The sequence below is a fragment of the Neovison vison genome, chromosome 1 (genome assembly GCF_020171115.1).
Source record: "Neovison vison isolate M4711 chromosome 1, ASM_NN_V1, whole genome shotgun sequence".
Classification (NCBI taxonomy): Eukaryota; Metazoa; Chordata; class Mammalia; order Carnivora; family Mustelidae; genus Neogale; species Neogale vison.
In genome coordinates, this window is record NC_058091.1 from 105874195 (window position 1) to 105896159 (window position 21965).

Below are 21965 nucleotides of genomic sequence, written 5' to 3' on the forward strand. Positions count from 1 at the left end.
AGGCAAACAAGTGGTTTAAGGGTGCCAACTCCACCACTTTATGGAATTCTCACTCTTAGGTTATCTGTCTTCAGTTGTGACTGACAATTCAGCAGGGATACTAGTGTCAGCTTGATTAAATATTGATGAAGTTCAATTTCTTGTTTGTTTTTAGATAACAGTATACACAGTAATTCTTCATTCCTGGCCAGATATTTTGTGTTCGTGCCTTTAGCTTTCTATACCTCAAGAGACCATTTGTTTAGTATATACTTGAAGTTTCATGGAAGTTGTTAAAAGGCTATCTATTGAAACGGTATTTTATTTAGAGGCAGCACCTTTTAATGTATGCTGACCATTTTTTCATATTCTTCTTTTTAAAGAGTTTTTTATAAATACCTGACAAACTTTGACTTTTAAGCTTCAGAAAATGTGAATATATGTAACTCATTCTAGGTACTTACATCATCCTTGACTTTATCTTAGTTTCTTACTTTTTTTTGTTTAGTTTTTTTTTTTCCTTTTAAATATTATCTTGTTTATCTTTTATAAGACCACTTTAAATCTGTTTTGGAGCAAAATGGGCTATAAATCAAATATATGCTGTTCAGATAACCTGATTAAAGATATATTTTATTTTGAGCTTTTTTTTTTCTTTTTGAATATTTTATTTTATTATTTTTTTAAAGACTTTATTTATTTGACAGAGAGAGACACAGCGAGAGAGGGAACACAAGCGGGGGAGTGGGAGAGGGAGAAGCAGGCTTTCTGCAGAACAGGGGGCTCAATGTAGGGCTCAATCCTAGGACCCTGGGATCATGACTTGAGCCAAAGGTAGATAGATGCTTAATGACTGAGCCACCCAGGTGCCTCTAAAGATTTTATTTTTAAGTAATCTCTGTACCCAACATGGGGCTCAAACTTAGAACCTCAAGAACAAGAGTCACATGCCCTGCCTACCAGCTGAAGCCAGCCAGGTGTCCTCAGCTTTTCTTTTTTTATAAAAATTTATTTAATCTAATCTAAAACTTTATTTAAAATTTTAACCATAAGTTTGAAACATAAAATTTAAAACATACTGAAACAGGAAGAATGTATACACACATGCATCATCACTAAGATTCAACTATTACTGTTCTGTGTAAAGGCTACTTCCATTTATCAGTGTGTACCCACTCCTTCCATCTAATCAGTTTGTAACTTCATCATGCATCTACAAAAAAAGTATTTCTACATGACAGTGTCATAAGCACACCTAAAAAATAGATAATTCTCTAAAATATCCTGTCCACATTCAAGTATGCCATTTGTCCACAAAATAATCATTTTCATTTGGTTTGTTCAAATCAAGATATAATCAAGGGATTTAAGTGTTCTATTTAATTCTGTTTCTGGAGAGAAACACTTTCTTTTCCAGAGATACTGACTTTTTGAAGAAATAAGACCAGGTATTTCTTAGGAATGCTTCAGGCTTTAGATTTTTAATATTGTTCCTTTGTGATGTTAGTTAGCTTTTTCTGTTCCTTTTATTTCCTGCAAGTTGGAGGTTAGGATTAAAAGCTTGATCAGATTCAGGTTAAACACTTTGGCAAGATTCCGTCATAGGTGAAGCTGTTTAGTTAATATTATATCAAATTAAGAAGTCTTACAGTGTTTCATTGTGTTGTTAAATTCAGTTACTGGGTTTGGCAATAGCCAACACTGTGCTTCCTAAATACTTAAGATAGCGAGTGATCTGTAGGGATAGAACTTTGGCAACATTAAATATTAGTTCTTTATTAACTTTTCCTCTAATGGTTTTATGCAGCCATTGATGATACTTGGTAGAATCATTTGTAGTAAAGTGATGATTTTCTAATTCTATATTTTCTTTTACATTTATTTGTTGGCATTCTGGCAAAGGAAAGTTTTCCCTTATTATCTGGTTATTCTGAACTGCAGTTTCTCCTGAAGAGGCAGATTGAAGGGAAAGAATGAACATTTGATTTCAGTTCCTAGATCACATCCAGTGTCAAAGGTGGCCGATTGTTTTTTTGGATCTTTCCTTTTAGGTTGTCTTAATGGGTACACAGATTTTAAAAAATTGCCTTAAATGTGTTACCCCCTTTTTATTTTTTTTAAAGATTTTATTTATTTGACACACACAAAGAGAGAGAGCATGCATTCAGGCAGAAGGAGAAGGAGAAGCAGACTCCTGGCCAAACAGGGAGCCTGACAGTGGGACTCAATCCCAGGATCCTGGCTGGGATCATGACCTGAGCTGAAGGTAGACACTCAGCTAACTGAGCCACCTAGGCGCCCCTACACTTTTTTTGATGCTCAAATTGTCCTTTTTATTTCATATGCTCAGATTGCCCTAGATGTAATCAGGGAGATGGAATACTTTTTAAATGTATGTATTGATGTCCAGTTGTATACATTTTTGTAGGGAGAATTTACATACTTGGGCTTTGTTACAGAGGTATAGTGCTTCTTAAAGTACTTACTGATTTCCTTTTTTATTCTGAAGTTAAATATTATTTAAATTTTGGCCTTAGGACCATATTTTCCTCTTTTACATGTGTAATTATAGTTAATTTCTTGATGAAAGATTTCCTAATAAGCAGCTTTACAAAAGTGTATCTAATGTGTAAAAAGTCATCTTGATAGGTGATCTGTTGATGGAAAAATTTATCTAGGTTTAAGGTTTAACATAGATAGAAATTCTTTAAATAAATTTGATACACTTTGGTCACAGAATTGTCAAATAAATGAGCTTGACTAATGGACAAGCAATATTGACTTTTTCAAAATACCTTTTTTAAAGATTTTATTCATTTATTTGAGGGAGAGCGCAAGTGGGGGGAGGGGCTGAAGGAGAGGGAGAAGTAGATTCGCTGCTGAGCAGGGAGCCTGACACAGGGCTTGATCCCAGGACCTCAGAATCATGACCTCAGCTGAAGACAGATGCTTAATGGACTGAACCACCCAGGCACCCCGATACTGACTTTAATAGAGAAATACCAATGTGATGATGTTTTATGAAAGTAATTATCCCATGTAAGGTAGTCCCCAAGAAAGAGGTAGTTTTAAAATGATTTTTTTTTTTTTTAAAGATTCCATCTATCCATTTGACAGACAAAGATCACAAGTAGGCAGAGAGGCAGGCAGAGAGAGAGGAGGAAGCAGGCTCCCCGATGAGCAGAGAGCCCAATGCGGGGCTCAATCCCAGGACCTAATATCATGACCTGAGCCGAAGGCAGAGGCTTTAACCCACTGAGCCACCCAGGTGCCCCTTAAAATTATTTTTTAAAAAACTATTTTGAGTGGGTCATTTTCTAAAATATGTTACATAACTTTTTTTTTTTTAATATCAATGTAGCGAACATGAATTTAGTAACTGTTGATTGAGTTATCTTAGGAAACAAATTATTACATCATTCAGTATTAGGGGTATCCTTAGGTACTGTTTTAGTAGGTAGGGCTTTTGGTCCCTTCATTAATTGGACCTAAGACAAATATACTTGGGGAACAAACTCTTTTTAATGATTTACTTCTCCTTTTTAAATAATGCCTTTGGAACTTTGGATTTTTTTAAATCTTAGGGAAATGAGATTAAAAATACATGAAATAAAAGTATGGGGTGCATGCTTGTAAATAAAGGTGCATGTATGTAACACAGACAAAAATAAACTTTAAGTTTTTCACTGATGCCTGCTATTTACTTTTCCTTAGGAAGGGCTCTAGAATTAGAACCTTAACTGAAATGAACTTGATCAGGACTCCCCCAGTCCAGTTTATTTGTAAGAGTATGGGAGACTTACTGAAATGACAGAAAGTGTGTACTGACCTTTCAACCTACATTATCAAATGTAATATATGTTTTACTATATATACAGTTGCTTGAAGACTAAATACATACAGTATTCATGTTTTGCTCATTAAGTCAAGACCTTTACCTAGGTATATTTAAGCTTGGCGGGTATTTTCATGTTTTTTTCTCGTGTTTTTCAAGTCGTAATAATTCTCTTATGTATTCTAAATTCATTGCAGAGTTGACAGGTTTTTTTTAAGTCATGTATTTTTAAAAAATTTTCAGTGTTATTAAGTTATAATTGGCATATAAAATTGTAAGACATATAGAATGTATATCATGGTAATTGGATATATGTATACTTTGTGAAAGGATTCCCCATCTCGTTAATTAATACATCATCACCTGATATATTCATGTTCATACATTTTTTTTGATAAGAACATTTTATCTCTCTTATTAAGTTTCAGTTATGGAATAAAGTATCAATTATAGACCTTGTGTTTTACATTAGATCCTCAGATCATATTCATTTTATAACTGGAAGTTTGTACCCTTTACCAAGCTCAACCTCTCCCTATTTCCCCCACGCACCAGCATCCACATTTTTACAGTCTGTTTCTATAAGTTTGACTTTTTTTTTTTTTTTGACTCTACATATTAGTGATACCATGTAGTATTTGTCTTTCTCTTTCTCTTGACTTAATTCACTTAGTATAGTATTCAGGGTCCATCCATGTAATCTCCAATGTCAGGATCTCCTTCTTTTCTCATGGCTGTATAATATTTTGTTGCGTTCCTGTCTATCTATCTTTATATCTACATACCACACTATCTAAATAGATAGACACCACATCTTTATCCATTCATTGATGGACACTTCAGTTTGTGTATCTTAGCTATTGCGAATAATGCTGCAAACATGGGAGGGCAGATATTTCTTTGATATCCTGTTTTTGTTTGGTTTGGATATGTATTTTTAGTATTTTGAAGATTTTCTGTACTGTTTTCCATAGTGCCTATACCAGTTTATGTTCATACCAACAGTGAACAAGTGTTACCTTTTCTCCACATCCTCACTAACACTTGTTATTTTTTGTCTTTTTGAAGACAGTCATTCTAACAGATGTGAGGTGGTAATTTATCATGGTTTTGATTTGCATTACTCTGATGATTAGGGGTGTTGAACACCTTTTCTTCATATACCTATTTATTTGTATGTCTTCTTTGGAAAAATGTTTATTCAGTTCCTCTGCCTGTTATTTCATTGGATTGTTTTTGCTATTGTGTGAGTTCTTTATATACCTTAGATATTAGTCCCTTTTTAGATATATGATATACAGATATTTTCTCCCATTCTGTAGGTTGCTGTTTCATTTTGTGGATGGTTTTCTTTGTTGTGCAGAAACTTTTTAGTTTGATGTAGTTCCCCTTATATATTTTTGCTCTTGTTGCCCTTCTGATTGGTGTCAAATTGAAAAAAGTATTGCTAAGGCTTATATGAGGAATCTACCCTCTATATTTTCTTCCAGGAGTTTTATGATTTCATGTCTTATGAGCCAGTGTTGAATTAATTTTGAGGTGATTTTTGTATGTGGTGTGAGATCTCAGAGGTCCACTTTTATTCTTTTGCATGTGGCTATCCAATTTTCCCAACACTATCTATTGAAGAGACTATCCTTTCTCCATTATATATTCTTGGCTCTGTTGTCCTAAATTAATTGCATTAATTAATTATGCAGATAAATCATGCAAATAAATTATATATGCATGGGTTTATTTCTGGGCTCTCTATTCTGTTCCATTTATCTGTGTGTAGTTTTTTTTGCCAGTACCATATTGTTTTGATTGCCATAGCTTTGTAATGTAGCTTGAAATCAGGGAGTGTGATGCCTCTAGCTTTGTCCTTTTTTCTCAAGGTGGTTTTGGTTATTTGGGGTCTTTTATGTTCCGAAGGAATTTTAGGATTGTTTGTTCTATTTCTGTGAAAAATGCCATTGGAATTTTGATAGGGCTTACATTGACTCTGTAGATTGCTTTGGGTAGTTTGGAAATTTTAACATTAATTCTTTTTATGGAGCCCAACACAGGGCTTGAGCTCATGACCCTGAGATCAAGAGTCTTACGCTTAACTGACTGAGCCATGCAGGCACCCCTAACATTAATTCTTCTAATCCATGATGGAACATCTATCCATTTATTTGTGTCTTCTTCCTTTTTTCCATTAGTGTCTTACAGTTTTCAGTGTACAGATCTTTTACCTCCTTTGTTAAACTTATTCCTAAGTATTGTATTGTACAACTGCTTCAAAAAGCAGTTGTAAATGGAAGGTTATGTCTTTAATCTGTAAGTAATATACATGGCCAAAGTTCCTTTTAGAGACTCCATCAGTTCTACTCTTCAGGGGAATTAGTTCCTATGCATACATCCTGGAAAAAAAGCTACTAATTGTATCTTTTTGAGTGAGTAGGTTTTTGTTGTTGTTTGGTTGTTCCATGGTGGGATATTTCTGATTATTGTTTTTTAAACTGTTAGCATTCTTACTCTGAGTCCTGCAAGGGGTCACAGTGCAAGGTGTCAATCAACACTACTGTGCTGAAGTAGAGGTGTTCTTTTCTGTTTCTCTGCTTGCTAAGGGTAATTTCCTGATGAGAGTCTTGTTTAAGGTGGAGGTTCTAATCTCTTGAGATGGAAACTTGGGAACAATGATGTTTTTATGTAGTTCATTCAAACTGTGTTTAAGGTTGAACACTATGTTCAGGTGTGTTCTAGGAATGAGGGATATATTAGAAAGCATGACAAATTCCTGCTCTCATGGAATTTACATTTTATTTTATATTATTTATAATGTCATTAAAAGTCTTCTTTGGGCCGTTACAGATCAGAAATATTAATTGTTTAAGTGTTACCTACTGAAAGATACATAATCCTTTAAGAACTTTTTCTCGGCTTCGTTTATCTTTGGCTTTCTCTTATATATGACTAAAAGCAAACCAAATGTAATAGAACAAAGTGCATAACTGGAATCTGATTCATTGAAATGGGAAACTCAGTTAATAATGGTAAGACACATATTACAGGATGGTTAAATCACATTTTTTTCAAAAAAGTTTTGTTTTATGGAATCTCATTAAATAGTATTCCGGGCATCAGGAGCTTATGGCATAATCCATAGTGTGAGGTATAATGATTTGCTTTGGCATAAAAATGATTGGTACTCTCTGTTTATTTAATAAATATTTATTGCATATCTATCAGGTACCAGACTGTTTTCACTGCTGGGGAGTACAGTTTTGTCTGAGACAAATAAAGCCCCTGTCCTCATGGAGCTTACAAAAAGTGTAATATATAATAGAAAATATCTGGTTGTTTGGTGCTGGAGGCCACGGTTTGAGTTGGGCTGGTCAGAGGTCTCAGTGTGGAGGTAACATTAAAGAAGCAGCATTCTTAGAGACTTGGTAGTGGCCAGCCTTTGAAGTTCCTGGGTTCCTGAGTAAGCGAAATACATCCATGTAGAGAAAGAGCAAATGAAAAGTATTCATTAATTTAAGTGGCGATTAGTCAGTCCTTTTGTCAGATTAAAGTAATCCACTGTTAATAAGTAACTCTAGTATCCCCTTAGATTGTGATTACATGATTGATTACATTCGCACTTAGTTTTTCACTGAGGTGTGTCTCTATTTGATAGAATATACAGATGAACAGTGAAACACAGATTTCCCCCTGTACTGTCCCACCAAAAAAGAAAAAAAGAAGCTAAGAAATAAAAACAAAATTTAGATAATCAGAAGCAATTCTTAAGCAACTAAATACTCCCCAGTATTCCCTAAACACTCAAGCTCATATTAACAGTGTTTACATGGTCACTAAGTTTACCAGGGTTAGGTGTGGGCTGCAAGTTGCTTTCTTCTCTTCACTTGTGTTTAGAAGAATGGGATGGAGCTAATCTAATCCATGTGAAAATTTGCTATGTGCATTCCCTCCCCCGCAAAGGTTTATTTGTTATAAAGAGAGCATGAGTAGGCACAAGCCCTGGGAGTGGCAGGCAGAGGGAGAAGCAGGCTCCCACCTGATCAAGGAGCCTGATGAAGGACTAAATCCCAGGACCCTGGATTATGACCTGATCCAAAGGCAGACGCTTAACAGATTGAGTCACCCAGGTGTCCCTGTTACATGCATTTTGCTATTTTCCTTAATTTCATAATAAATATTTCCTGGTTAGTTTCAAAAAAAAAAAAAAAGAAAAACCTTTGGTATGATTTTAGTCCTTATATCCTATATTTAGATATTTATGAAATTAGATTTTCATGTTTTGAAACATAGGTTTTTATTTTCTTTTTCCATAGGCATGATTTGTAGGTAACATGATGGGGTATCCACTGTAGTTTTTGTTTTATTTGTGCTTGGTAGAATTGAAGTCTAAAAAGGGCATGCATATATATATATACATATATACATATATACATACACACACTCTGTCAAAGTCTTTTTTTTTTAGATTTTATTTATTTGACAGCAAGCGAGTCTAAGCAGGGGGAGCAGTAGGCAGAGGGAGAGGGAGAAGCAGGCTCCTGCTGAGCAAGGAACAGCATGTGGGCTGGGATCATGACCTGAGCCACCAAGGCATGCCTGTCGTTACAATTGAATTTCATTGTTATCACACAACATGGAAGTTCATTTTATGTACATTTTCATATTTGTCATATATTTACATTATCCTCTTCTTTTGCTCTTTGTTTGCACAAAACTCGTGGAAAGAATTTTCTGTGCTATCTCCAGTATCTTTCCTCCAAAATCTGATTTTGCTCTACCTAATCCACAGGTTTATAATTACTGTCACTCTTCCAAGGCCATTGTTCTGCCAGTGGTATTTAACTCAGTTGATCTCAGCCTTTTGAAATGATCTATTCACTTGATTGGTTTATAGCTTCCTTCCTTATTCTGTTGCCTTCCTGTCTTCTTTCTCTGTTTCTTTTGATACTCCTAGTCATTTTCCTGACCTTAACACTGGAGTATCTCAGGGTTCAGATTTTAAGTATCTTCTCTCTTCCTACTTCTTGTTGTGCTAGTTTTATCCAGTTTTATAACTTAAAAAACTCTGCATGGGGTGCCTGGCTTGCTCAGTTGGCAGAGCATGTGACTCTTGAACTTGGTTCTAAATTCAAGTCCCACGTAGGGTGTAGAGATTAAAATCTTAAAAACATACTCTTTATAATTAAGCTTATATAATATCTGTATCTTTCTATGTATTTATCTATATTTTTAGTCTCAACTTAAACTTGGATGTCTATCGGTCATCTTAAGCTTAATATCTAAAACTGAACTGTTAATGCTTTCTTTGTCATTTTCTTTTTCATTCCCCCTCACCAGTTCTCCTAGTACCACTTCTTCAATAGTCTTTCCTATCTCTGTAAATAACATCTCTCTGAGTTGCATGGCAAAACATTTGGGAGTCGTTATTTACCTATCCTTTTCTTTCACATTTTGATATTCAGTTGGTCAGCAGATTTTGTTGACCTTATTTTTAGGATATATCCAGAATCTGACTACTTAGATTTCTCATATTCTCACTACCACTGTGGTCTTAAGCCATTACCATCTCTCACCTGGATTATCCCATTAGCCTATAAGTGGCTTTCCAGCTTCTGCCCTTGGGGATTTGTTACAGTCTGTTCTGAAAAGAGCACCAAAAGTAATCCTTTACAACGTTAGGTCATATCACCCTTGTGTTCATAGTGCTCTGGTAACTTTCTATTTCACACAGAGAAAAAAAGCTAAAGTCCTTGTGGCCTAGACCCTTCTTAGTTTCCCCTGATACCTTTGCAGTTTTATCTGCTATTTTCCTCCTCACTTTCCCTGATGTAGCCACACAGACCACCGTTCATTCTGTTCTGACATCCTAGGCATGTACCTTCTTCAGAATCCAGGTATTTGAATATGCTTCTAGATAGCTGTTTCCGCAACTTGTTCAGGTATTTGCTGCAAAATCATCTCAGCATTGTTGTCCCCTGGCCCATTCTAGACTATACAGTGTTATTTTGGGAATTAAAAAAAGACTTGGAGAGCAGACAGGGGCCTGGATATCAGTCTTTACTTTTCCTTTGGCCCCGAAGCTATTGTGAAGAAACAACCAATACAAGTATCCTTGGCTATCCTTGGCTTTCCCTGGCTATTCTGTTTAAAATTACAAACCATCCTTCGTTCCCCTCTCCATACTCTGTATTACTTTTTCCTTTTAAGTGTTAAGACTTATCTAACAGGATGTATGCTTGTCTCACTCTCATTAAAATGAAGTTTCCATTTCATGGAAACCGTTTTAAAAAAATTTTTTTAAAGATTTTATTTATTGGGGCACCTGGGTGTCTTAGTGGGTTAAAGCCTCTGCCTTCAGCTCAGGTCATGATCTCAGGGTCCTGGGATCGAGCCCCGCATCGGGCTCTCTGCTCGGCGGGGAGCCTGCTTCCCTCACTCTCTCTGCCTGCCTCTCTGACTACTTGTGATCTCTGTCAAATAAATAAACAAAATCTTTTAAAAAAAAAAAAGATTTTATTTATTCATTTGACAGAGCACAAGCAGGGGGAGTGCCAGGCAGAGGGAGAGGGAGAAGCAGGTCCCCGGCTGAGCAAGGAGCCCAGTCCTGGACTTGATCCTGGAACCCTGAGATCATGGCCTGAGCTGAAGGCAGACGCTTAACCGAGCCACCCAGGCACCCTAAAAATTTTGTAATTTATGGAAAAGAGCAAAGCAGTAAGAATAGTGTAATGAACCTACATGTACCTGTTACTTAGCTTAAATAGTTAATAGTTGGTTTTATTTCATTCATTTATACCCTACTTGCTTCTCCTTACCTACCCCTCTGCTCCAAGATTATTTGAAGCACCTCCCAGAAGTCGTATAATTTCATCTGTAAGTATTTCTGTATGTATCTTTAAAATATAAGAATTCTTGGGGTGCCTGAGATGCTCAGTTGGTTAAGCATCTGCCTTTGGCGCAGGTCGTGATCCTAGGGTACTGGAATTGAACCCCATATCGTGTTCCCTGCTCATTGTGTAGTCTGCTTCTCCCTCTCCTTTTGTGCCACCCCCCCAAACTGTGTTCTCTTTCTCTCTCAAATAAAGAAAATCTTAAAAAAAAAAAAGAGGTCTTTATTTTTAAAAAATAGCCACAATAATATTACCCAGCCTAAAATGTTTAAAGATAGTTCTTAATATTTTCAAGTGTGCAGTCCATCAGCTTTCAGTTTTACCCAGTTCCCTAAATATTTTTTTAAAAGTATGAATTGGAATTGAAATAAGGTCAATATATTAAGTTGGTTAGTATGTAAGTATATATCAGTCTATGTAAGTTCCCTCTCATCCCCTTTCTTGATATTTATTTGAGGAAACCAGGTCATTTCATTTTAAGTATTCTGTATCATTGATAATCTAGAATAATCTAGGCCAACAAGTGACATATAGTAGGTACTAAGTAAATGTTTTTAAAGGAATTAACAGGAAGGTAAGTAATTTATAATATTCTAGGATGGAATTAAAAATTTTTAGGGAATGATTATGATCTCACTTTTACATTAGTTTGATAGAATGTTAATTGAAAATAAATTATTTAGACAGTTGAGAGGGGGTCAGATGCAGGGTGCTTAGGACTACAGAAAGTTATTTGAAAAAATCTGCCAAAATTCATTAATAATTGTTACCATTTAAGATATTATTTGCACACCAAACACTGTATTAGAAGTCATGTTAGTTCAGTTTTCACAGCAACCTTTCAGTGCGGGGTTCAATGTCTTCATTTTCCCAGTGAGTTTTTGAAGTTTATTTATTTATTTTTAAAAAGATTTTATTTATTTATTTGACAGAGAGAGATCACAAGTAGGCAGAGAGAGAGGAGGAAGCAGGCTCCCTGCTGAGCAAAGAGCCTGATGCAGGACTTGATCCCAAGACCCTGGGATCATGACCTGAGTCAAAGGCAGAGGCCCCAACCCACTGAGCCACCCAGATGCCCCAAGTTTTTGAAGTTTAGTGGGAGAGGTGGTTCCTGGGCATTAATGTTTTTATTAACAAACTTTATAAAAGTAGAGACAACTTTGTAAAACCATTTGGATGTATAACTTTGATAAAAAAGAAAAATATAAAGAGGCACCAATACTACTAACCTCTACATAGAAAACATTTGTTTAGTGTGTGTCTTTCTAGTTTCTTTTTCTAGAACTATTTTTTGTGAGATGGATTAGAAAATGTAAAAAAGAAGAAAGGGGAAAATCTCTGAAATAACCATTATTAGCTTTTTGGTGTGTGTGTGTGTGAGAAAGAGAGAGAGTGAATGTGAATTTGAATATAAAGCTTGGAAGACAGCCATACCACATATGGTTCTTTCCCTCATTTAATGCCTGTTTAGCATATTGAGGTCTGAAGATCTGCAGTGAAAAAACTCTTCCAATTTGCTTTAACCCAGTGTCTTTTATACATACTTGATAGACAATCTCCTTTCCAAGACATACTGATAAGTTTAACCCACAGTATGAAGTTGAGTTTTGCAAAAGTTGAAATATTTGTGCACACTTAAATATAAAACTTCAGAGTGTTAAATTACAGCTGAAAGGATGCATAATTTGATAGTATTGGAGTAAATGAAGATAACATTCTGAGGAAAATTAGCTTAAAGTGACACCAAATAATAATAAAATAAGGTAAACAAGGGAAAATACTTGTATCAAATAGGTAACATAGATATTACAGGAAGAATTCATATACATTGGAGAGAAAAACCCCACATCTGAGTGGGGGAGTAAGCAGAGATAAAGAAATACAAAAAGACAGTATACACATCTGAAGTGTTCAGGGTTTTTTAAGTAATTGTTTCTTTTGAAAATCTGGAACTCAATGCCAGTGAGGTTTATTAACACAAAGCTCTTTGTGCTGTCAAAATTCTTTATAATCTTTATGGAAAAACATAACATGAGATATATAAAATAGTTTTAAAGTTTATTATAAAGAAAGAATTGAAGAGGAAAAAAGATATGTGTGCATGATAGCAATATTTATATTTTTCACATTAGGAACATCTAATATCTAAAATGATAAGTGCATCAAAATGGTTCATTTTATGTAACATACAACTTGATGTATATCACACCACCACTTCTAGGAGTGAGTGGATGAATCATCCATGAAGGAAAGAACTCTCACTGAAGGGAGTCTTAAGTAGAGGCTGCGTGGTATTCTGCAATATTAGAGGAAAAAGCTCTGGTGCCTCTGTTAGGAGAATATAACCATATAATTTCTTTTTCTACTTCAAACGCAAGTCCTGTAAATAGATACCTAACCGTTATTGGAACGTTGCAACATCATGCTTGCTCTTTAGGTTTATCTCAGGTCTGATATTTAATGCCAACTTTTATAATAGAGGAAATAATTGTAGTTGAGGAGATAAAACAGTAGAGTTTGGCCTTTGTACTGCCAGTGTGAATTAAGGGATGTCAGATGTGAAGAATTTCCTACTGTATTTGTGTGTGGTATTTTTTTTTTTAATATGGTATTAAAGTGATTTAAACTAATCCTGGTTGTTGAGAAATTCAGTAAGTTTAACTCCAAATCATTTGGTTTTATTTTCTTTATTTCATTTAACTCCTCTTCCCAGAAAGATAGATTGGAAATAATTTGGAATAAAGTAATATTAGTGTCAGGAGGACTTTACATAGACTTGACTGGTGCCAAGAACTCAGCAGATTTAATTAGGCCCATGTGTGGATAGGGATGGGAGGAATTTTAATGTGATCTGAATTCAAGCTCAAGGATTTCTGAGTATGATGATAGATTTTATGCCAAAATTTCAAAATGAGAGTGACATCTAATTCTGGAATCTGGGAGGGAGGAAAAAGTATATAGTTTCTTTCTGTATGCCATGACCATACACCTCTGTCCTAAAGAATCCAGCTCATTACATTATTTTGGTAACTCAAAGTTCCCATTTTAGTGAATTTAAAGAGCTGGATATCAGATGCTGAATCTTGGTTGGCCTTGTGGCGGAAGGAGGGGGAAGTATGGGAGGTCCCTGAGAATAGGCAGTGTTCTGAAAAAAGTCCAGATTCTCCTTTATTTATATTTATTTTCTTAGCAGAACTAGTTGGATCAAACTCTTTAAAAAATATGAATACCTGATTGGGAGGGGTTTGCCCTAGAGTATTCATTCTGCACTGTGAATTACTTTAGTCAGATGAATGAAATTTATTTCAGAAGAAATATCAGATACTTTTTAAAATTTTATTTGTTCTAAGGGTAGTTGAAGAAAAGCAGTGAGGGAGAGGGAATACATAATTTTTATGGTGGGTACATGGGATGGGGAGAGACTGAAACAGAAGTAAACAGTAAATATAGGGCTTTCTAAGTGCCAGATACTGTTCCAAGCCTTTTATACATATTACTTTAATCATCACAGTAGCCCTCTGACCCACTAGTATTTTCTCCATTTTATTGAAGAATTTGAGGCACATTGAGGCACAGAGAGGTTAAGTAGGTGCTTTACTTGTTGGGGCACTTGTTCACATGAGCCCTGGAAATGTTAGAGACCATGTAGAGCTTGATTTAATATAAAGCTGGGCTTTTGAGGTGAAGGAAATGTATGTGTTGCCAGGTAGAGCAGGAGTACAAAAAAGGCTGTGTTCTTGTGTTCTTGGAAATCTCAACTCAGAAATAGCTCAGATGAAGTCTGAGGTATTCTAATTGTAGGTTGACATAGGAGGTTTTTGTATGATGATGGGACCTCAAAACATCACTTACCTTCAAAGTTACTTTCCAGCACACACAAACATGCTGGGGTCTTTTTTGATTTTCCCTTCTTCCCCTTTCCTCTCTCTACCTCCTGCCCCTCACTGTTTTTTTGCCACATTCTCTCTCCCTTCCCATTCCCATTCCCTCATCTTTCTTTTGGTAGAGGTGATTCTCCCTACCACACCTCCTTCTATTTCCCCTTTCCCATTTGTCACTTATATAGAAAAATCACCTTTTGTCCCTCTTAACTTCTTTAATTGATTCCCCCCCCCGTTCTGTCTTTTACCATTAAACGTCTTAAAAATAAAAGAGACTGTAGTTGTCATTCTTTACTCAAGCAGAATGAACCTCTTGTCATCTGATTCTCTGCTTCTCTGTGTCAAATTAGTGGATTTTTTCTCCATTGTTTTCTCTTGTAGCATTAACCTTCCTGATTCTACTTCACTGAAATTTTCCTTACCCTTTTTTTGTGTGTGATACTGTATTATCTTGATGCTTCTTTTGCCTGCTCTTTTTCTTTGTATCATCAGTATATATCCAAAAGGTAAAGTCAGCACCTCACTTCCAAGTTTGTTCTTTCCAACTTATCTCTTTCTGTTATTGAAAACATTTTTCTCTCACTCATCAACATTTAAATTTTCCTGACCCTTTCTTTTCCCTCATTCTTTTGCTCAGCAAATAATTCTGGAGTGCTTCCTGTATTACCAGGTCCTTATTCTAGGTTCTGGAGTTTCAGCAACAAATAAAGAGATAGAGTTCTGACTCGTAGAGCTTACGTTCTGCTGGAGAAGATAGTTAAACAGATACTTAAATCAGGTAGTGTGAAACATGTTTTAAAGAATAAAGTACACTGAGCATCAGTAGGCAGTGATGGGAATATGTGCTGTTTTGGGTAAGATTGTTATGAAAAGTTTATCTGAGAAGGTGATATTTGGGTAAATCTTAAAGAGAGTGAGCCACCTGGAAATGTGGGAGAAGAGCACCCCAAGCAGAGAGACTAGCAAGGACAAAGACCCTGAGATAATCTTTGCCTCTCCCATATCAGGAAAGGCCAGTGTGACTAGAGTAGAGTGAGTCATAAATCGGTAGGTGAAAAGTCAGAAAAGTTGGCTGGGGAAGATCTTAGGATCCTGTGGGCCCTGGCTAGGATTTTGGATATAAATATAAGTGTAGTAGTCGAGTTTGGAGGGTCTTGAACAGAAAAATGGTAACAAGATAGGACTTAATATTTTAGAAGGATCATAGTGTATGTGAGGTGTGTATGTGGGGTATGTCAGTAGAAGAACCTGGGACGCTATTATGGTATAGTTGAGATGATGGTAATTTATAGTAGAATGTTAGCTGTGAATGTGGTAAATGGTCAGAAGTGATAGATTTTATATTTATAAAGATTTATTTATTTTTATTTTTTTAAAAAAGATTCTATTTGTTTATTTGACAGAGAGACAGAGCACAAGGAGGGGGAACAGATGAGGGAGAAGCAGGACCCTGGGTTCATGACCTGAGCTGAAGGCAGGTGCTTCATCAACTGAGCCACCCAGGCACCCCAAGATTTATTTATTTTAGAGGATGGAGAGTTTGTGTGCATGAGCTGTGGGAGGGGGAGAGAGAATCCTCAAGCAGAGTCCAGTGCGGGGCTCCATCCCAGGACCCTGAGATCATGACTTGAGCCGAAATCAAGAGCTGGTCTGCTTAACTGACTGAGGCACCCAGGTACCCTGAGTGATTATGTTTTTCGATAGAACTAGCAGGATATGCTGATCACTTGGATGTGGTACATGAAGAGAGAGAAGCTAAGGATAGTTCTAGAGTTTTAGGTTTGAACAGGTGGGTGAATGGAGGTCCCATGACCAGGAATACCTTATGAGGGACAGTTTTATTGAGGAGGGATGGGTAGAAGCAGTGTTTATTTTCAGTATGTTAAGCTTGAAATACCTGTTAGACCTCGTGGAGATATTAAATTATATTCTTCCAAAGGTTAGATATGAGCTTGGGCCTGGAGAAAATAATTTTGGGAGTTGTCCAAGTATAGGTGGTACTGGATGAGATCACTTAGTGGGGTTTGAGTATAGATAAGAAAGAGATGGAAGGATTGAACCTTTAAGTCCTCCATTGTGTAGACCTCTGCAAGAAAAGAAAGCTGTATCAAAGGATACTGAGAAGTAGCTGGAGAGAAGAAGATGTGTGATGTTCAAAAGCTAAGTGAGGAGAAAGGGATTCAGAAAGGAGAAATGGGTCAGCTATGTCAGAGGCTACTAGGACAGGGAGTAACCTAATAATTGACCTTTGGATTTGGCTTGCTAAATCCCATTGATTTTTGCTTTGCAGTGTAGCCCTCAAATCCAGACAATACCTTTTCACTCCCTGCCAACACTGTTGATTAGGCTTTAATTACCCTTCTTCTGGACTATTTTCCTCTTTTGAGTTTTTCCTTTCTCTCCTGATTACAATACAGAATACATGCTGATTGTAAAAAAAGTTGGAAAACACAGAGACAGTATAACAATAATGTAGAAAACCTGAATTCCTTATCTACCTTACCACTAGAGATAATCACTGATAACACTCCAGTCCTTTTTTTCCCTGTCCGTTTCTTTCTGTGCATATTTGTAGTACATACATTGTATATATGCTTTTATATAAAATTGGGATGAAAAGTAGTCTTAAATTTTACTTTTTTAAATGAATATTAAAAATTTTTTGAGAATGTGTGTGAATGTGTGACAGCATAAGTATTTCATCATGGCAAAATAGCCTTCTAATTGAACTTCCACCCATTTTCTCCTAATTATATCTTAAGTGAGTCCTGATGAATTTTCCTTAAATACATTCTTCTCTGAGCTTTTAGTGCGTAGGTTAGTGATTGAAGTATAGACTATTCTTGAGAGTAATACATGAATATAGCAGGAAATCTGGAAAACAGGAAACAAGTATATTATCTTTTATAGAATAGCTATTATAATTTTCATCTATTTCCTGCTAATCTTTTTTTCTGTTTGTCTAAATGTACATACACATGCATTTTGTTTTTTACTAACAGATCACAGTGTGTTTTCTGGCCAACTTTTTTCCATAATTTATTCTATTTATAATTTATTGGTCAAAGTATATAAGTAGTTTCATTATTCTGTTTGTTGTCAAAGTGCTCTTCAAAAAGATTGTACTATTTGAAAGTATATTTATAAAGAATTTTGTTCTCTTTAAATTTTAGGATAGACCACTATCTTGTTGAGCTCTTTTAATTGAAGTTCTTCTTGGATACAAAGATGAGGACTAGATAACTTCTTGAGGTTCCTTCTAACCCCTAGGATGAAGATAATAACTAACATTTGTATAGTGCTCTAAAGTTTACAAAGTGAGTTCTCATACATCATCTCACTTGATCCTCACAACAGCTCTGTGAGGTAGGTAGGACAGGTATTGTTATTCTCATTTTAGAGGTAAACTGAAAGAGAGGTTAAGTGACTTGGTCAAGTTTTATTTAAGTGTTTTAGCTGGGATTTGAATCCAGGCCTTCTGATCTAAATAATCAGAATCCCTTTACAAGATTTCATACAGCTGCACATTTAGAATTGCTATATGTCAGCTAGTTAAGTAAAATAAATTTTTTATATACAGAAATAAACCCAATGACAGTATAAATACGATATTTATATTTTCTTCAACATCCCCCAATCCTTTTCCATATCTCCCCCTCCCCATTAAATGAAATGCTCTCTCTTTTGACTAGAAGGTCACTTAATTATATAGCTATACACCTACCATTTTACCTGGCATTTGGGAGAGGGGGAAGTTAAACGTTTTTCATTTCTCTCTGTGTATATTTTTTTTTGCTATTGCTTAAGGTGTACCTGTATTACTTTCTATACATGTAGTATAAAGTCTTTAAGTAATAGAATTATACTTCGAACTGGAATCTTTGGGGTCTAGCATGTACTTAGAATTACAAGTTTTTCTGGGTATTAAAATTTTATACTACTTTAACTAAAATTGGGATAATTGAGTATTTCAGGTATAGTTGCTTACAGTGTTCACAGAGGTTCATTGAATAATAAGTGAGAATGACAGTGGAGGTCAAATCAAGAACAATTATAGCTAATCTACTCTTTGACTAGTTACCTCATAAGGTAAAAGTTTGTAAATCTGAATTGGGAGCTTGGTAGTGGCAGTATCACATAATAGAAATAGACCTAGATTTTCAAGACTGTGTAGTATTAGTATTGCATTAAAATGTCTCACAGTGTTTTCTGTAACTGCCTTTAAATACTTAAGATACTCAGTATTTTTAAAAATTAATTTTCTTGTTTTTGTATTTTCTCTAGTTGTTGGTCTTGACGATATTATGGATGAAGGAGTTGTTAAAGAAAGTGGCAATGATACCATTGATGAAGAAGAACTGATTTTACCCAACAGGAACTTGAGGGACAAAGTAGAAGAAAATTCAGTGAGATCACCAAGAAAATCACCTCGTTTAATGGCACAAGGTAATCTTCCAGAGAGGTTGAGCTAGAAAATCTAGCTAAGAATAGATGTGATAGTTTGTAAACTCACTAAGCAGAGACCGTATTTTCATCATGTTTGCTAATCTGAGTATTTTGATAATAATGAATTTTGAGACTATATCAGTTTGTTGGTATAATCTTTAAAAATTTTTATTGAAACTATGTATTTATAAAATTTGAAGGATTGACTGATTCTGTAAGTTTGTAATGTCTATTTTCTTTTTCATAGAGGAAATCATTAATAGCTTTCTCAGCTGGTTTTACTGTTTTTGGTATTTACTTCCATGTCTCTGAGTAACAGAGACTTTTTGATTATTCATATGTGTAGGTATTTATTGATTTCCCACTCCAGGTCTGAGTTTAGTGTTTGTCTTCTTGTCCTCATCTCACAAAAATATATTTTCTCATCTTCTTAAAAGTAATTTTGTTAGGTCAGTAGTAATTGTTTGTTATTGTGACTATGTTTGCTGTTAGAGATGATTGATTTTAGTAAACTAAGGTTACTTTTTTCCTATACAACTTTTTGTCTTTCTGTTTTAGTAATTGTTTTGTTGTTTATTTGCTTACCGTTTTGTACATTTGTACATTTGTACACACAGGTTTCTTTGTACATATCAGTATTAACACCTCAACTACTCTACTGATTGTCTAAATCTTTCCTAAAAATACGTGTGCAAAAAAAAAAAATATGTGTGCATATCAGATACTCTGTCATTTCCATTTTATTGAAGAAGTCCCTTGGAGCTTTCTGATCTGCTCCTATGTGTAATAGTTGTTGGCCTTGTATAAACCTGATGCATAGCTAGTATGTAGGGATCTCCCTTTATTATTCTTCTGATGATTCTCTTTGGTGGTGTAGCTCTTATTTTCTCTTTTGGCTTAGCTTCTTCATTTTTGTGACACTTCTTGTAGTTTGCTGTGAAAAAGGAACATGGAGATGTGTTATTTTAAAACTGTGTGTTTGTAAATATATTTAATCTGGCCTCACATTGGAATTATAGTCTGGTTGAACATAGAATTCAAGGTTAGACATAATTTTCCCTCAGAAACTTGATAGTGTTCCTCTGTTTTCTTCTAACTTCAGTATTGTTGAGAAGTTTATTCTGATTCCTTTTTTTTCTTTTTTGATATGTTACTTTCTTCTGGAAGTTTATGGAATCTTCCTCTTAAGCTTAAGTGTTTTGTATTTCTTTTTTTTTTTTTTGAAGATTTTATTTATTTTATTTGACAGAGAGAGAGATCACAAGTAGGCAGAGAGGCAGGCAGAGACAGAGGGGGAAGCAGGCTCCCTGCTGAGCAGAGAGCCCCATGCGGGGCTCCATCCCAGGACACTGAGATCATGACCTGAGCCGAAGGCAGCGACTTAATCCACTGAGCCACCCAGGCGCCCAGTGTTTTGTATTTCTGATAATGTATCTTGTTGTAAGTGTATTTTAAGTATTGAATTCTGGCTACTCCGTAGGTCCTGTTAGTCTGAAGAGTATTATTCAGCTCTGGGGAAATTTTTTGTTTTATCTCATTGGTAATTCCTCTCTTTATTTTCTCAGCTCTTGATTTCTGGAACTCATTATTCAGGTGTTAGGTAGGAAGGACTGGCCTTTCCATTTTCTTTATGTTGCCTACTTTGTACCTCTGTGTCTTTTTCTCTACGTGGTGAAATTTTTTCATGTTTATCCTCCAACTTTTCCCATCAAATTTTACATTTCTAATTTCTGAATATTCTTTTTTGTTTGTTTGTTTTGGGAGTAGTACTTTTTGTAGTACTGTGGGCTTGTTTCATGGACACAATATCTTCTGTCTTTCACAAAGTACTTAACATTTTAAAAAGTGTTTTATTCACATAGTTATAGTTTCTGTTTTCTCCATGTTGTCTGCCTGTCTCTCTCGCTTTCTCCTTCTTCATTTTTCCTGCTGGAGACTTTTCTAAAATGATTGTTTGCTCATGTTTAAGAGTAGGAACTAAAACTGTATAAAAGGTTAGCACTTGAAAGAGTGGGTGGGTTGGATTTTGTCTGCTGTGAGCTTCACTGTATGGTTCTCTGTTCATGCAGGGTTTTTTGTTTGTTTTTGTTTGTTTGTTTGTCGAGGAATCCCTGATGTCAGAATTGAGGTTATTTATGCCTTTAGGCTCATTAAATTGGTAGCATGTTATGGGAACCTTTCAGGGAAGCTGACAGGGTGTCTCAGCTTTCAGTATGTAAATTCATTTAATGTCACGAATTTCACTGTACTTTACTGCCACATTTTTCTGTGCCTGATGTTCCCTAATCTAGAAACCATGTTTTATACTCTTCCAGAGAGCAAGCCTCCAGTCTTAGATTAGGACCAGGAAAAGGCAGTTACCTGGCAGATGGAGTGGGGGAGAGGGAGCTAGAGATCTAAAAATAGTTTTCATCTCATCTTCATTTTAACTGTCTCCCTTCATCCACACTTTAGAATCATCTGGGATTACCAGTTCCTAGCCCTTTTGAAGTATTAATTGTACTAATTGGCAAGAACCAATATTGCCGTCTTAGGGTTTATCTTTTTTGGGTCTCCTAAACCATTTACTTCTTGAGCATCTCTTGTTTGACTTCCAGAATTGTCACTGTTTTCTCCTGTTCTTCCTTTCATTCAATTTATTATTTATTTATTTTTAATTTTATTTTCATAAAAGATTTTATTTATTTATTTGATAGAGCAAGGGAGCGAGCACAAGTAGGCAGAGTAGCAGGCAAAGGGAGAGGAGAAGCAGGGTCCCCACTGAGCAGAGAGCCCCATGCAGGGCTTGATCCCAGGAATCTGAGATCATGACCTGAGCTGAAGGCAGACACTCAACAGACTGAGCCATCCAGGTGTCCCTCTTCCTTTCATTTTAGATTTATATCTTTTGTATAGCTTTAGTGTGGGGTTTTCAGAAGTGGATTAAGTTAGATGCATGTATTT

General features: G+C 35.6%; 1 protein-coding gene across 4 annotated transcripts in view; it reads left to right on the forward strand.

Moving 5' to 3' along the window:
• The window catches only part of PHF3 (PHD finger protein 3), an 86451-nt gene that overhangs the window by 25826 nt on the left and 38660 nt on the right, over window positions 1–21965 (forward strand). For 3 of the 4 annotated variants that reach the window (XM_044253713.1, XM_044253722.1, XM_044253739.1), the window contains one exon: window positions 18861–19022. In XM_044253713.1, coding sequence (XP_044109648.1) covers window positions 18861–19022 — 162 coding nt within the window. Of the gene's footprint in view, window positions 1–17869; window positions 17943–18860; window positions 19023–21965 lie in introns of those variants that run through there. The other variant, XM_044253731.1, reaches the window with a different exon arrangement.